Consider the following 17,023-nt stretch of genomic DNA (forward strand, 5'->3'; position numbering starts at 1 on the left):
TACCCCTCTTCTCTGCCCTAGTGAGGTCCTATCTGGAGTCCTGGATCCAGTTCTGGGCTCCTCAGTTCAAGAGAGGCAGGGAACTACTGGAGAGAGTCAATCAGAGGCTACAAAGCTGCTGAGAGGTCTGGAACATCTCTGTGAGGAGCAAAGGCTGAGAGACCTGAAGCTGTTTAGCCTGGAGAAGAGCAGCCCCAGAGGGGATCTGAGCAATGTTCAGCAAGAGCTAAAGGACCTGTAGGGGGCAAGAGGCTGGGACCAGACTCTGCTCAGTGGTGCCCAGGGACACCAATGGGCACAAAGTGGAACCAAGAAGGTTCCACCTGAATAGGAGAAACTTGTTTGCTGTGAAAGTGCTGGAAGTCTGGAGCAGGCTGCCTAGAGAGGTTGTGGAGTCTCCTCTGGAGAGATTCCAACCCCTCCTGGTCATTGTGACCCTGGGCAAGCTGCTGTGGGTGCCCTGCTTGAACAGGGGGCTTGGACTGGATGATCTCCAGAGGTTCCTGGGATTCTGTGTTTCTGGAAAAGCTGACACTGGAGCTGTCACCCTGGAAAGCACCAAGGCTGCTGTGTGTTCTGTTTACAGCAGCCCTTGCATCACCACTTTTGCAGAGGCAGCAGTAGCAATTCTGCAGCAAGGTCTGGAGGGTTGTTTGCTGCTGCTGCTGCCACTAGACTTACAACATACTACTTGCTTTACCTCTTTGATAACAGAAAAATCCTTCAATGTTGTTTGTTTTTTTTTTTTTTTTTCCTATGCCTTTGATCTTTGTAACATTCAAAGCTGAAGCTTTGGTGGTGTTTGCTCTGTTGTGCACCCCTAAACGCTTTGGGGAGGGTAGCAGGAGTTATCTCTGCTTACAGCTACTGCTGCTTTCCAGGTCCAGGGGGATTGTTTTTCCTTTAGAGGAGCAGGAGGTTGTTTTTTTCGTTTGGTTTGTTTTTTTCTGTAGGACCCCAAGGTCTGCAAATGCTCTGAATACCAAATGCTGACTCCCTTGCCTGGGGAGGCAGCTGGCGAATCGTTGCTCACAAAGGGTCAACACATGGTGGTTGTTTCTAGGCTGAAAGGACTGGAAACAGAGTGCTGGCTCTGTTGGTTTCCTTTCAAAATGATGGTTTAGGGCTACTTTTGAATTTAGATCAGTGTTTAAGCCCTGATAGATTCAAGGCACAAATTTCCACAGTCTGCTCCGTGAAGCTCCTAACAGAAGATTGTTTAGCCCTGATCTCATGTTGCAGAGCAATTCCTTTTCCCCTGTAAGAAGGTAGTGTAATCTTTCTGGTGTGATTGGAGTAGCAGAATCACAGCAACACAGAACATTAGAGGTTGGAAGGGACCTCCAGAGATCATTGAGTCCAACCCCCCTGCCAAAGCAGGATGACCCAGGGTAGTCCACACAGGAATGCATCCAGGTGGGTCTTGAATGTCTCCAGAGAAGGAGATTCCACAACTTCCCCGGGCAGCCTGTTCCAGGGCTTTTCCAGAAGTCTGGGCTAGTGAAATAGTGGAAGACCTTCCTCTTTAAGCTGTCAGCTCCTCTGTTTGAGGTTATTGTTGCACTTCATATCCATTTTGATTAGTCTCTGCTTGTATCAGTTGCCATTGGTGAACTTTATAGGTCCAGAGCACTGCAGATTACCAAATGAAGAATTCAGTCTGGTGGCTTTTAATTTGATGAAAGATCTGATTTAGCACTTCCTTGTCAACCTAAAGGTGTTGAATCCTGGAACCAGAAACAGTCTTTTAACTGGTTTCTGTCTTTTCCAGTGGTGACTTTTCTGCTTTTGGTTATTCCCTGGTGTTAAAGAGACGAGGAGCAGCAGGTGACCGTCCCCAAGTGGGAGCAATCTGCCAAGGCAGTTCAGCATCTAAATGGAAGTTCAAAGTGTTTCTCACTGGCAGAGGAGATTGAAACTCCTTTGAAGCCTCTGGTTTATGGACTTGCCTGGCATGCAGGACGTCTGGTTGCGTTAATAGGGAATCACATCCCTGCTGCCAGGACTTTTCTGTTGCAAAATGTACTTGCTGTAGGATGAGGCTTGGTTCTCTTTGGCAGTGCAGACTGCTTTGGCTCTTGGTTTTCTTTAAGCTGTTGCTGTGCTCAGTGGATCAAAATGGTTCTTCTGTGCTGCTTCCACAGAAGTCAGCTTCGTGTCTGTGCAGGACCGCGCAGCAGAATGCAGCTCCCATACATGGAGCTGGTTCAGCCTAGCTAGTGTGTGAGGGAAGAGCAAAGGTGGGGCACTGAATGCTAGAAGGAGAAGGCTTTAGTTTGAAACACCTTCTGTGTAACCTTCCTTTGGCTTGTGGGAGGTAAAATGAAGCTGAGAGGAATAATGGTGGTCTTCCCTGGAGATTTGAAAACCCATCTGGATGCAATCCTGTGGGACCTGCCCTAGATGACCCTGCTTTGGTAGGGGGGGTGGACTCAATGATCTCTAGAGGTCCCTTCCAACCAATCACATTCTGTGATTCTGTGAGTAGGAGGCCCATGTTTGACATCCTGCTTTGTCCATACATTGCAAATTGGAAGTAAAGGGCTCAGAAGTAGAAGCTGTGTATGTTTCTGTGCAGGTGGGCTTTGTTTGTGTGGATTATATATAGACCTTAAAGATCATCCAGTTCCAACCCCCCTGCCATGGGCAGGGACACCTCCCCTAGGCCAGGTTGCTCAAGGCATCATCCAACCTGGCCTGGAACAGGAAGGAGGCATCCACGACCTCCCTGGGCAACCTGTGCCAGTGTCTCCCCAGCCTCACTGTCAAGAATTTCTTCTTCATCTCCAGTCTCAATTTCTCCTCTTCCAGCTCAAAGCCATTGCCCCTGGTCCTGGCACTCCCAGCCCTTGTCAAAAGTCCCTCCCCGGCTCTCCTGGAGCCCCTTTCAGTTACTAGAAGCCTGCTATAAGATCTCTCTGGAGCTTTCTCCAGGCTGAACAACCTCAACTCTCTCAGCCTGAACTCACAGCAGAGGGCTTGCAGTTGCTGTGGCCTCCTCTGGCCCCACTCCAGCAGGTCCCTGTCTGTGCTGTGCTAAGGACTCCAGAGCTGGCCGCAGCCCTGCAGGTAGGGTCTCAGCAGAATGGAGCAGAGGGGCAGAATCCCCTCCCTGCCCCTGCTGCCCTGGCTGCTTTTGCTTGTGGCTGCTGGAGGACTCATGAATTAGTTTCTGCACTAACTCTTGAGCCTTTTTCTTGGCACTTCCATGCTGTGAACCTGTTTCTTTCGGCACTCTCCTGCCTGGCAGGTGTTCCTGTGATGTGAGTACTTCTTGCCTTCTCCCCACATCTGGGGCCAGCTGCCTGGTCACTGGCAGCACGCTGGGCCTGCATCCAGGTAGAAATGTTGTGGGAAGAGGTTTCAACATCTCTCCACATCTGCAGCATGAGCTCCCTGCTGCTGTTTAGATGCTGGGATAAGCAAATGCAAAGATCCAGCTGGTCCTTGCCTGCTTGCTGTTTGTCTTCCTCCTGCCAGGCAGCTGTTAAGTGCTGAAGGCATGGTTTTTGCTGCTGTGGCAGAAATTGCCAGGCCACAGGGACCTTCCCCTTTGGGCTCATTTACATCCACAAGCAGAGAGCTGGAGGTTTACCTTGAATAACAGAGAAATGCTTGTCCAGTGAGCTCTTCATCTTTGAAGGCTGAGCAGGTAGGTGAGATTTTGCTGAGTCTGACTGGAGCTGAGTCATCTTTATCTGCTTCTCAAGTGACCAGTTCAGGCTGAATTCTTTGGTGTTTGCTGGTTAAAGCTTCTTGGTGCTTTGAAACTGGGTGCTGGATTGCCCATGTTTGGTGAGGCAGCAAGGTGTCAGCTTCAGCTCAGCCATGAGCATCACCTGGCTTATGGTGGTCTTATTTTTTTTTTTTCCTCATGCTCCAGGGGCAGATGATGACCCAATTCCAGGGATATTGTTTGCATTTTCAGTCTGCTTTTAGGTAGGCTTTGATAAGGCTTAATCCAGAGGTATAGAGAGGAGCAGAAAGCTCTCTGCTGTGTTTGACGTCCTGGAAACCTTTAGAGGTGGAAAGAGGGAAAATCCTTAGCTCCCCTACAGAACTTTGTCCCCACATCTCAAGACTTGTTACGGAAATGCTATTATTCCCCATCTGGGATGCTGATATTATTTATTTCAAAGGGAAGTGGAGGTGGGGCAGGGTAAGAGCAGGGAATGGACTCCTACAAGTCTCAAGGCTTAGAGCTGGCAGAGAGAGCAATTTTAAGGCTGTGCAATTGTCAATCTGCATCCTTGCTCTATGCTCTCAGCAAGGCTCAGTCAGATGTGTTGGGCTCATTAGCACTGAGGAAACATGTCATGCCTTTAACTCTCTCCTTCCCTGGTGCTGCTTTCCAGGAAGCTCAGCTGCTGAGGGCTGGCAAGGGGCTGGCAGCATGCTCACACCTCTTGCTGGGTGTGAAACTTGGTTTGGTTTCTTTTTATTGGGGTTTTGCATGATGCTGAGTGAAGGGCAGTTGCTTTGAAATCAGGAGGAAGAGGAGGAGTTTGGGCTTTGCCTCTCTTACTGGTGTTTGGGTGTGTGGTGCATGTCAGATCAAGGCTGATGTGTGTGTGACATAGAAATGAGTGAGCATCACTAGAATCTGTCTCCAGAAGCCTTCTATTTAAAAGCTCTGCCTTTTTTTTTTTTCCCTAGGTGGATAGAAGAGATTTACAACCTCCACCAGATGAGGTAGATGGTTGTTGGGTTAGATGAGATATGAAGACAGTGAACTGAACTAAGAGGGGCAGAGGAGAAGATCTCTCTGTGTTTTGGTGTGCTTTGTGCAATGGCTTTCACTGTGGTAGTAAGGAAACGGTGGTGAGGAAAAGTGAACCAGATGAGTTTCAGCAGCCCCTTGAGAAGCCACTCCCAAGTCCAGCCTCTCTGAGGACTTTGGCGTTGTGTTGGTGACCAGTGAGGCTGAGTGTTCATAGGTCCTCTTTGGTTGCGAGGTTCTAGAGAAGTGTATCCTGGTCACTTGCATAGATTTGTAGATTGATAGATTCACAGAATGGTTTGGGTTGGAAGGGACCTTAAAGATCATCCACTTCCAACCCCCTGCCATGGGCAGGGACACCTCTCACCAGCCCAGGTTGCTCAAGGCCTCATCCAAACCTGGCCTTGGGCACCTCCAGGGAGGGGACATCATTGTCTTCCCTGGGCAACCTGTTCCAGTGTCTCCCCACCCTCACTGCCAACAATTTCTTCCTCATCTCCACTCTCAATCTCCCCTCTCCCAGCTCCAAACCATTGCTCCTCATCCTATCACTGTAAACAGTCCCTCCCCAGCATTCTTGTAGCCCCCTTCAGGTACTAGAAGGCTGCTCTAAGGTCTCCCCAGAGCCTTCTTTCTGCAGTGACCACTTCTTCAGTGCAGCTTGCACAGTGCCAAACCTTTGGCTTATAAGACTCTTCCAGAAATGTAACGAACAGGAGAAACCTGAGGATGATGCCTTGGGGGACTGTAAGACAAATCAAATGGCCCAGGATTGCATGGGCTGGTTGCTTCTCTACAAACAAGCAGCCAAGTGCTGATCTTGGCAGCAGGGGGTGGAGGCAGCAGCCTGTTCCTGTCCTTGTGCTGTTCCTCGTGGAGGTCGGTGCCTCCCTCGCTCCTCCATGGCCTGCTCCCATTTGGAGCCAGCTATGGATTGGTTTTTGTTTGCGAGTGAGTGGAAAATCTGTTACCTTTGAAAAGGTGCTGGGGAGTGGAAGAGTCTTGGGAGCACGTTGTGATAACCTTTCCTCTGCTTGCATCCATTCTCTGATGCTGGAGGGTGTCCCTTGGGGAACCCTAATGTAGTCCAGCGCTGCCTGGCACGGGGGTGGCTCAGCAGTGAGGTCACTAAGTAGTGAGCAGGAGCTGTGCTGTGTGCTACTGGTTCACTCCCCAGGCATTTGCCTTTCTCAAAGGCAGCTGCAGGAATTAAAACTTCAGAAGCAGTGTGACAAACCTGGCCAGAAGGCTGAGCCCCACAGCATTTGCTTCTGACATGAGTCACCTCGTGGGCTGCTTTGATGTGCTTTCAGAAGGGGAATGGCTCAGCTTCTGGTCAGGGTTTTCCTTCGCAGCTGTGCAGGACAAGCTTCTGCTTAAATGGGGAAGCTGAAGCCAAGAGGAGCTGTGACTTGTAGAGTGTGACCCAGTAGTGCCAGCTTGTCCAGTGCACTTTAGGCCAAGTGCAAGGTCCTGTCCTTGGATCAGGGTGACCCATGGTATGCCATGCAGTGGTGTGCCACTCCTGCATGCTGAGCTGCAGTCCCACCTGCAGCTCAAGGGGCTGCCCACATCTGCATGGAGCTGGGAGCAGGCTGGGAGGGTGGCTGGGAGGCCCCCTGGGGGCTGTGTGGGCATGCATGATCTACCATACTGCAGTGGAGGCACAGCACCTGTGGAATGTGCATGAGCTGAAGGGTGAGGTTGACACACCTGAGGGACAGGATCCATCCAGAGGGACCTGGAGAAGCTCCAGAACTGGGCACAGGTGAACTTTAGGAGGTTCAACAAGGCCAAGTGCAAGGTCCTGCACCTGGATCAGGGCAGCCTCCAGTATTGGTCCAGGCTGGAGAGGGAGGGGTGCAGAGCAGCCCTGGGGAGAAGGACTTGGGGGTGCTGGAGTGTGAAAAGCTGGAGATGAGCTGGCACTGAGCACTGCCAGCCCAGCTCCAGCAGTGCCCTGGGCTGATCCCCAGCAGTGTGGGCAGCAGGGGCAGGGAGGGGATTCTGCCCCTCTGGTGCACTCTGCTGAGACCCCCCCTGCAGTGCTGGGGCAGCTCTGGAGTCCTCAGCACAGCACAGACAGGGAGCTGCTGGAGCAGGGCCAGAGGAAGCCACAGCAATGCTGGGAGGGCTGGAAGCCCTCTCCTGTGAGTTTAGGCAGAGAGTTGGGGTTGTGCAGCCTGGAGAGAAGGTTCCAGGGAGACCTTCTGTTGGCCTTGCACTGGTTAAAGGGGGCTCTAAGAAAGCTGGGGACAGACTTTGGAGCAGGGCCTGCTGTGACAGGACAAGGGGTGATGGTTTGAGCTGAAAGAGGGAGATTGAGAGTGGAGAGAAGGGAGAAATGTTGGACACCGATGGTGGTGACACTTGTCCAGGTTGCCCAGAGAGGTGGGAGATGTTTCATCCCTGGAACCATTCCAGGTGAGGTTTTTCTGGGGCTCTGAGCAACCTGCTGCAGTTACCGATGTCCCTGCTGACTGCAGGGGTGAGTTGGACATTTAAAGGTCCCTTCCAACCCATCCCATTCTGTGATTATCTGGCACTCATTGACATGTCTCCTATACTCTTCCTTTATCTGACCATGCTTTTGAAAACACCAGAGTGACAGAGCAGATGTGCACCTGAAAGCTATCTGATGTCTGTGTCATAGGCTTGGTGCTTATAAGGAAATAATAGGGAGCTGTTGGGTTCCTTTGTGCTTTTTTTTTTTGCTGGTGTGTGATGATGAAGAAGGCTCAGCTGGGGTCTCCAAAGGTGGGAGGAGTCTCAAAGCATCTCTGAAATGGTGGCTTGACCTCCAGATCATCTTGGGCATTTCCAGGGCTTTCAAATCTCTGGTATCTGGGTGTCCATCAGCTCTGGGACCTGGGTTACCTACTGTGTTTTCCCATCTTCCAAGTTCTTCCAGGTGTTTTCTGCCTATGTTGTGTGCAGTTAGTGTGGAAATAAATCCCACCCTTCCCCAGGAGGCAGTGGAGTTGATGTTGGTTTTGTACCTGGCTCTCAGACAATTCCCTGCCTTTGAAAAATATGGAAACAGGAGGTGCTTAGTGACCTACTGAGGTCTCCCAGGGGCTCTTTTGCTGTTAGGAAAGGCATCTTTTGTCCTGTTCATGCTTTCATTGCAGGGCCTTCAACTTCAATCCCAGCATTTTCCTGCTTGCTCTGTTTCCCTTTGCTTCCAAGCTGCTGCCTCGCTCCCAACAGCCCCAGGCTCAGAAAGAAGTTTTTGATGTCTGGTGAGATACTGGCAGAGCCTCTGCTTTGCAGCCCTTGGGCCTGGGGTTTCCCCTGCTGAAAAGTGCAGCTTGGGAGATGGATTTTTTTCAAATATTTTTTATTTTTTGGATTGTAATTAAGATGGTGGAGCAGAAGGGCTTCTGTGGTAGCCTGAAGGGAAGGCAAAGCTGTTTGCTGCCTTCCTATCTCATTAACACTTTACAAACCCAGTCAAGCTGAGTCTGGCTTTTGCCCTGTGGGGATGCTTCTGCTCTGTACCAGGTGTTGTTGGCTCCTGTATTGTGATCTGTGTGACCTCTGGGTCCAGCATTCACAGCTGTAAGTGAACCTTGGCTCTTGACACCTACAGTACAGGACCTGCAGGGCTCTTCTGGGCAGCAGAGATGTGCAAGGTGACCTCTGCACTGCTTTGCAGCAGTAGTGGAGTTGCAGGGATCTGTAATTCTTTTGGTGAACTTGCAGGTCATGGCTGAGAAGGGCACAGCCACTACCTCTGCTCACCTGGACTGCTCAACTCATAGAATCATAGAATTGTTTTGGCTGGAAAAGACCTTCAGGATCATTGAGTCCAATCACTCTCTAACTCCACCAAGGCTGCTGCTAAACCATGGCCCTCAGCACCACATCTCTGCCTCTTTGAAACATTTGCAGGGATAGGCATTGAACCACCTCCCTGTGGAGCCTGTTACAGTGTTTAGAAGAAGCTTCTTCACTGAAAGGGTTCCCAATGTCCAACCTAAACCTCCCCTGGTGCAGCTGATGCCATTTTTCTCATCACTTCTTCCAAGGGAGAAGAGACCAACCCTCACCTGGCTGCAGCCTCCTTTCAGGGAGTTGTAAAGAGTGAGAAGGTCTCTTCTGAGCCTTTTTTTCTCCAAACTAAACCACTGCTCACCAGCTCTGTTCTCCAGACCCTTCACCAACTTCATTGCCCTTCCCTGGACCTGCTCCAACCCCTCAATGTCTTTCCTGTAGTGAGTGCAGTGGAACAAGATGTTAAATTCTGTGTCCAGCCATTGTTCTTTGCACCTTGAGGTGCAACCTCAGTTACACAGTCTCACAGTATGTCAGAGGTTGGAAGGGACCTCCAGAGATCATCAGCTCCAACCCCCCTGCCAGAGCAGCATCACTTAGGGTAGTCTGCACAGGAATGCATCCAGCTGGGTTTGGAAAGTCTCCAGAGAAGGAGACTCCACAACCCCCCTGGGCAGCCTGTTCCAGGGCTCTGTCACCCTCACTGCAAAGAAGTTTCTCCTCATGTTGAGCTGAAAGCTTCTGTGTTCAAGTTTGAACCCATTGTTCCTTGGCTTATCACTGGGAACCACCCAAAAGAGCCTGGCCCCCTCCTCCTGACACCCACCCCTCAGATATTGATGGACATTGATCAGATCCCCTCTCAGCCTTCTCTTCTCCAGCCTAAACAGCCCCAGGGCTCTCAGTCTCTCTTCACAGGGGAGATGCTCAAGTCCCCTAAGCATCCTCCTGGCTCTCTGTTAGATTCTCTCCAGCAGGTCTCTGTCTCTCTTGAACTGGGGAGCCTAAAACTGGACACAGGATTCCAGGTGTGGTCTCACCAGGGCAGAGTAGAGGGGGAGAAGAACTTCTCTAGCCCTGTGGACACACCTTGCTTGATACATCCCAGTTCCCTCAGCCTCTGAGGTGTGTTCCATAACTTGGAAGTTAATCCTTTTGGGAGGAACAATGGAATGCATCAAAGACTGAAATGAAACTGCATGGCAGGATTTGTGGCTGGCCAAGGGAATGGTTATCCAAAGAAGCTTGGATGCTTGGAGACACTAAAAACTGGGGTGGATTAAAGCTCCACTCAGCAGGGAGGTGAAGCCTTCTGTACAAGCTGTGGGTCAGCTCCTCCAGAGAGCTGTGTTTGATGTGCTCTACCTATTGCAAGTCCCAGTGGGAGGTTGATCACCAGAGCACTACTTCCCTTTGGATTTAGAAAGCCTCTTGCAGATGGAGTAAGCAGAAGGCCAGAGGGGCCCTGACAGCTTGGTCAGCATCTCAGGTGGCTGCACCATCCATACATCTTCTTTACATCTGTCACAGAGTCTTTGTCATCCAGGAGGTGATGGGGAATGGGTTGTTTCCTTCAAGGGGGTTGCAAGGTTAGGATGTGGATGTCAAAAAGCACTTTGAATGCATTATTGATGTGGAAATCCCATCCACCTCTGCTCACTTCTGGGTGGCTTGGCTTGTGAGGTAGCCTGGACTGACTGCTGGGGCAGCAGCACACACCTGCTATGAGGAGCAGCACCAGTACCAGTACCAGCCCCTGCTTGGCTCCAGGAGAGCTCTCAGGGCATTTGTTTCCTTTTCAAAGCCAGGCAGCAGCTTCTGTGCAGGTAGGAGCCCACAAAATTCTGCTCCACTCTGGTGAGACCTCACCTGCAGTGCTGTGTCCAGCTCTGGGATCCCCAACACAAGAGAGGCATGGAGCTGCTGGAGCAGGTCCAGAGGAGGCCACAAAGATGATCAGAGGGATGGAGAACCTCTACTATGGGACAGGCTGAGGGAGTTGGGGCTGTTCAGCCTGGAGAAGGCTCCAGGGAGACTCTATAGCTGCACTTCAATATCTGCAGGGTACCTACAGGCAGGCTGGGGAGGGACTGTTCACAAGGGCTGGTGGGGATAGGGCCAGGGGCAATAGTTTGAAGCTGGAGCAGGGCAGAGTTAGGTTGGACATCAGGAGGAAGTTCTGCACAGTGAGGGTGGTGAGACACTGGCACAGGTTGCCCAGGGAGGTGGTGGAGGCCCCAGCCCTGGAGCCATTCAAAATCAGACTCTGTGTGCCTGGGCAGCCTGCTCTGGTTGGACATGTCCCTGCTGCCTGCAGGGAGTTTGGACAAAATGCCCTTGGAGGGTCCCTTCAAACCTGATTCTGTCTGTGAATCTGTGAAACAATCCATCACACCAGGCTGGTCTTGGCTCTGTTGCTTCAGGGAGCAGGCTCAGTTGCCCAGCTTCTCCAATCTGATTTGAAGGGCAGGGTTTGGAGAATGTTGGTTTTATTTTTTTCTCTAAGGGAGAAAGCTGGTTTAGTTTGAAATTAGAGAAGTGATGGGGACCTCTTAATTTTAGTTCTGGCTACTTGACACCAGGTATAAAGTAAACACATACTCAGTGTGAGGGCACATGTGGGCTACAGGTTCAGTGGTGTGAGGACTTCATTCTCTTCTGGAAGGTGCTGAACATAGAATCATGGAGTGGTTTGGGTTGGAAGGGACCTTTAAAGGTCATCCAGTCCAATCCCTCCACAGTCAGCAGGGACAGCTGCAAGCAGAGCAGGTTGCTTACAGCCCCACACAACCTGACCTGCAGTGGTTCTAGGGATGGGGCATCTACCACCTCTCTGGGCACATGTGCACTCCAGTGTCTTAGAATCACAGAACTGTCAAGGTTGGAAGGCACCTGAAACATCATCCAGTTCCAACCCTGCTGCCATGGGCAGGGACACCTCACACCAGAGCAGGTTGCTCAAGGCCTCATCCAGCCTGGCTGCAAAAACCTCCAGGGATGAGGCTTCCACCACCTCCCTGGGCAACCTGTGCCAGTCTCTCACCACCCTCATGGGGAAGAATTTCTTCCTAACATCCAATCTTCCCCATTTCTAGTTTTGCTCCATCCCCCCAGTCCTATCACTCCCTGACACCCTCAAAAGTCCCTCCCCAGCTTTCTTGGAGCCCCCTTCAGATACTGCAAGGCCACAAGAAGGTCTCCTGGGAGTCTTCTCTTTTCCAAGCTGAATAATTCCAACTCAGCCTGTCCTGATAGGAGAGGAGCTCCAGCCCTCTGCTTGTCCTCATGGCCCTTCCCTGGATACCTTCCAGCACCTCCAGATCCTTCCTGGAACAGAGGCTCCAGCACTGGACCCAGAGCTCCAGGTGTGGTCTGAGCAGAGTGGAGCAGAGGGGCAGAATCCCCTCCCTGGCCCTGCTGGCCACACTTCTGCTGCTGCAGCCCAGGCTCTGCTTGGCTCTCTGGGCTGCAAGTGCTGACTGCTGGCTCCTGCTGAGCTTCTCATCCCCCAGCACCCCCAAGGCCTTTTCTTCAGGGCTGCTCTCCAGCCAGTCCCTGCCCAGCCTATATTGATGCTTGGAATCTTGGAAGCTGGAGCAGTAGCATCTGTCTGTGGAAGGCACCCAAGACATGGCAGCTCAAGCACAGGAGTCCACCAAAAGAATGTTCAGACAAAATAATTCCTCTTGGCTCAGGAGGGCTTAGTTTATTTTTACAAACCCCTGTAGACAAGCAGTGTTTGCTCCTCAAGTGATCATTCCAGAAGACTGGAGGACTACTTAATGAGGCTTGACACAGATGGGGAATATGGAATAAAGGATAATTAGCCTCCTTTTGCACCCCCTTAGTCTGTGATTTCCCCAGAGTTAACCACATTGAGATCATGTGGAAAGTTTGTTTGAATTGTGTCAGGTCTAAACTGGGGCAGGAGTCCCAAGCGAGGGCTGTGTCCTGAGAACAAGAGGTGAGGAGCTGGCATTTTCCAGAGCTTCCACTCTTGCTCTCCCTTTTCTCAGCAGGGAGGTCAGGGCAGGTGGTACTTTTGTGCCCCTGCAACTGGGGATTTTAGCATTCTGCTTAGCTCTGAGTCCCCTTCCACCCAAATACCACCTTCTGCTTTCTCAGCCTGCTGTGCCGCAGCTGTTCCAGTGAGGAGAATGCAGCTGTGTCGAGTGGGAACTGGGAGGAATGTTGCCATTTGGGATGCTCAAGGCTGTGCTCAGAAGCCTGCAAGCCTTCTTGATATGGCTGTTTTGTCTCTCTCAGCTTCCCTGTTCTGCCTCTGAGACCCTGCTTCTTGGTCTCCTCGTTGTCCCTGTGTGTTTTCCTTCCTCTGCTTGGCTGCTGAGCTGAGTTCTTTCCTGACATACTGAGGGGCAAGTCCTGGGGTCTGAGTGTTGTGCTGTGCAGGGATCCCTTCCTTTGCTGGGATGTTGGGAGTTGCACAGCACCTTGTGTAGCAGCACTCTCTGTGCTACCAAGCACCGGCACAGTCCAAAATTTAATAACTGTTTTGTATTTTGGGAGCCTTCTTTAACAGCCCAGCAGAACAATGGAATCTTTAAGGGGGAAAACGATGAGGGGACAGTAGTTTTGTGTGTGAATTACAGGGGCTGTGAGTGGGTGAGACAGTAGCCATTTGTTTTATTGCTGACAATATTCTTATTTTCATGTTTCTTCCTGGATGACAATGTGTGAATAGCACCCCAGGGCAACTTGTTGTTTAGTAAGTCTTTAAAAGTGAAAGGTCTTCTAGTTCTCCTCAGTACTGACTGTGGTTTCTTCCTGCTCCATTAATGGCTCCCATTTCTCCCCATGAAGAGCAAAAGTGCTTTAATAGAACCACAGAATGGTAGGGGTTGGAAGGGACCTCCACAGATCATTGAGCCTAACCCTCCTGCCAAAGCAGAATCACCCAGGGCAGGTCACCCAGGAATACATCCAGATGGCTTTTGAAAGTTTCCAGAGAAGGAGACTCCACAACCTCTCTGGGCAGCCTGCTTCAGGACTCCAGCACCCACACACCAAAGAAATTTCTCCTCATGTTGAGCTAGAACTTCCTGGGTTCCAGTTTGTATCCATTGCTCCTTGTTCTATCACAGGACACCACTGAAAAGCACCTGGTCCTTTCCTCTTGACATCCAGCTCTCAGGTATTTATAGACATTGATCAGATCCCCTCTCAGCCTTCTCTTCTCCAGGCTAAACAGCCTCAGGCCTCAGCCTGTCCTCCTCAGCCAGATGTTCCAGGCCCTTCATCACCCTTGTAGCCTCTGTTGGACTTTCTCCAATAGTTTCCTGTCCCTCTTGAACTGGGAAGCCCAAAACTGGACCCAGGACTCCAGATGTGGTCACACCAGGGCAGAATAGAGGGGGAGGAAAACCTCTCTTGGCCTTCTGGCCACACTCTTGATGCCCCCCAGGATACCACTGCCCCTCTTGATCACAAGGGCACATTGCTGTCCCATGGGTAACTTACTGTCCACCAGTACTCCAAGGTCCTTCTCTATGAAGCTGCTTTCCAGCAGGTCAGCCCCCAGTCTGTGCTGGTGCAGGGGATTGTTCCTGCCCTGGTTTGTCCATGGAGAGCGATTGTCTCCCGTAATAATGCAGAGCAGAGGATTTCTTTCCTCCTTGGCCTGGGATCTGGGAAAGGTTGAGATGTGAATAACCTGAATGAATACCTCACCAAGCCCTTTGGCCATTCTTTCTTTTGGCAGTTCTGCAGGAGTGGTGCAGGAGTTGCTGCTGGCAGGCTGCCTCAGAGCTACTTTTGTTTCAGTCTGAGACAATCAGCAGTGAGTCTTGTGATGGAATTGCCTCAAAAGGTCACTTTTAATTAACATCTCTGACCCACTAAGCTGTCCCCCAGCTGGGCAGTCCTAGTGGAACAGGTTGCCCACAGCTTTGCAGCTCTGTTGCTACAGCAGGCAGCTTCCAGAATATGCTCTGAATCAGCTGCTGGCAGGCAAAAAGGCAGGGGGGAAATAAAATCACAGAATCATTTTGGTTGGAAAAGACCTCTAAGATCATGCAGGCCAAGCATTATGTAGCTCTGACTAGCCTGGTGCTGAACCATGGCCCTCAGCACCACATCTCTGCCTCTTTGAAACACTTCCAGGAGCGGGGGTTCAACCACCTCCCTGGGCAGGCTGTTCCAGTGTTTGAGAACTCTTTCAGTGAAGAAGTTTCTTCTAATGTCCAACCTAAACCTCCTCTGGTGCAGCTTGAGGCCATTTCCTCTCATCCTATCACTTCTTCCTAGGGAGAAGAGACCAACCTTCACCTGGCTGCAGCCTCCTTTCAGGGAGTTGTAAAGAGTGAGAAGGTCTCTTCTGAGCCTCCTTCTCTCCAAACTAAACCACTGCTCACCAGCTCTGTTCTCCAGACCCTTCACCAACTTCATTGCCCTTCCCTGGACCTGCTCCAACCCCTCAATGTCTTTCCTGTAGTGAGTGCAGTGGAACAAGATGTTAAATTCTGTGTCCAGCCATTGCTCTTTGCACCTTGAGGTGGTGGAGGGAAGCAAGTATCAAAGCCTGCATCATCCCTTGGTAGCAACCTCTCTTGTGACCTTGGATGGTGAAGTGATTGCCCTGGAATGGTGCTGAGGGACCTGGGGTTGTTTAATCTGGACAAAAAGAGGCTGGGGGAGACCTTCTGGCTCTCTACAACTCCCTGAAAGGAGGGTGGAGCCAGGTGAAGGTTGGTCTCCTCTCCCAGGGAAGAAGCAACAGCACATAACAGGAAATAACCTTAAGTTGTGCCAGGGGAACTTTAGTTTGGACATGAGGATCAATTTCTTCCCCCTACAGGGTTGTGAAAGCACAGAACAGGCTGTCCAGGGCAGTGGTGGAGTCCCCATTCCTGGAGGGACTGAAAAGCCCTGGAGATGTGATGCTGTGGTTTACTGGTGACCTGGCAGTGCTGAGTTAACAGCTGGACTGGATGATCCTAAAGATCTCTTCCAACCAAGTGGATTCCATGATTCTGAGCTGGCTGAGCCATGGGTCTGTACCCACAGAGCTGCAGGGCCCTGAAGAAGCCCACAGAGAAGAAAATTGTTAGCTTGACAAACTGGGGGCAACCTCATGAAGAGCTACTGAGGGCATGCAAAGTGTGTTGCTGGAGGCAGAGCATTGTGCATGAGGGGCTGAAGTGGCTGGGGTCGAGGAAAAATTAATTACTGAGTGGCTTTCTAGAGATTCTTTCTCATGTTGAGAATTTATTCCCTGCTGTGTAGATACTGTATTGATTTCTCATTTTTTTTCTTGGAGTCCAATATTTCGCACCCTCAGGGCCTTGAACTGGAAAAATCAGAGCAAATTTCTTGCTTTCTGCCTTGGCAGAGCTTCCTCTGGGTTGCAGATGTTGCCAAGCTGGTGTGCAGTCGGTGGCAGAACAGCTGTGGCAGAGGAGCTGCCTCACTGACCGACAAATGAGGAGATCAAGAGCCCAATTAAGAACCTGGGATTGCCCCCAGTGACCTGAGCAGAGCATTTAGTAGCTGCCAGGGAGCCAGGCCTCTTTGAATGAATGAGCATTCCTGTTTGTTTGAAGGGAAAACTCCCCTCTTCCCCCAGCTCTAATTAGCTGCTCTTTCCCTTTTTGTTTATTCCTGCTGTCAATATCAAGGGTTTGTCTCTGGAATGAACTCCTAACAAGATGCCTGTTCTTCACCTTGCAGCTGAGGGAGGTGAATCTCCAAGCAGGAGCTCCTGGACCTGCTTTCTGTGTTTCCTTGCTGAATCTTTGGGTTTTTTGTTGCTGAGTGAGTGTGGCTCTCTCTTACCCTCTGCTTTGTCTCTTTTCCTCCAACAGAGTGACTAAAGAGGTGGACTCAACCTCCAAAGAAGCTAAATCTTTTCTGAAGCAGCAAGAGAAACGACAGCCAGCAGCTCCAGCTTCCCTCCCAACAGGCTCTGGGTGAGTGTGTGGTTGCTCTGCCCAGGGATGGATCCTCAGTGAGAAAGATGCAACTGGAGCTGATAACACAGGCTGGGTGGTGTTTAACCTAATTGGGTGTCTGTTTTCTGCAGGCTTTCAGTGGGAGCAAGGCTAGGCCTGGAAGGGTGTGATGGTTTCAGGGGGAGGGAAGCAACCCCTGAGTCCAAGTGACTCACTTTGTGGTCTTGAATTTCTCAATCCTCCTAAATCCTTCATGCCAGGAAGGAAATTTTGTTCTGGATGGCTTGAGCAGCCTGTGCAAACTGCAGGTAGCCAAGGAACATGCCTGAGATTGCCTGCAGCTCCTTTGAGAGGTGCTTCTCAGGACCATAAGAAGCCAGGCCAGGTTGGGCTGTGGCTGCTTATAAACTTGGAGGGAGCATTTGAATGAGGTGCTTTGGCCTGTTTGATGTTCCCTGCTATCATTTTGGTGTGGATTTGTCACTTTTCAGTTCAAGCTCTGACACCCAGTTCCGAGATTATCATAATGCCTGTCAAAGATGCAAAGAGGTCAGGTCCCCTGTGCATCCGATGTGTCACTCCACTTCTTGATGAGCTTAGGAGATCACCCAAGGAACAG

The 17,023-nt window shown here is 50.9% G+C and overlaps 1 protein-coding gene across 1 annotated transcript in view; it reads left to right on the forward strand.

Moving 5' to 3' along the window:
* Positions 1 to 17,023, forward strand: part of CFDP1 (craniofacial development protein 1) — an 85,323-nt gene that overhangs the window by 5,809 nt on the left and 62,491 nt on the right. Inside the window, exon 5 of the mRNA XM_054389696.1 lies at positions 16,318 to 16,422. Coding sequence (XP_054245671.1) covers positions 16,318 to 16,422 — 105 coding nt within the window. The remainder of the gene's footprint in view (positions 1 to 16,317; positions 16,423 to 17,023) is intronic.

This window comes from Indicator indicator, chromosome 19, assembly GCF_027791375.1.
Source record: "Indicator indicator isolate 239-I01 chromosome 19, UM_Iind_1.1, whole genome shotgun sequence".
NCBI classification, from domain to species: Eukaryota; Metazoa; Chordata; class Aves; order Piciformes; family Indicatoridae; genus Indicator; species Indicator indicator.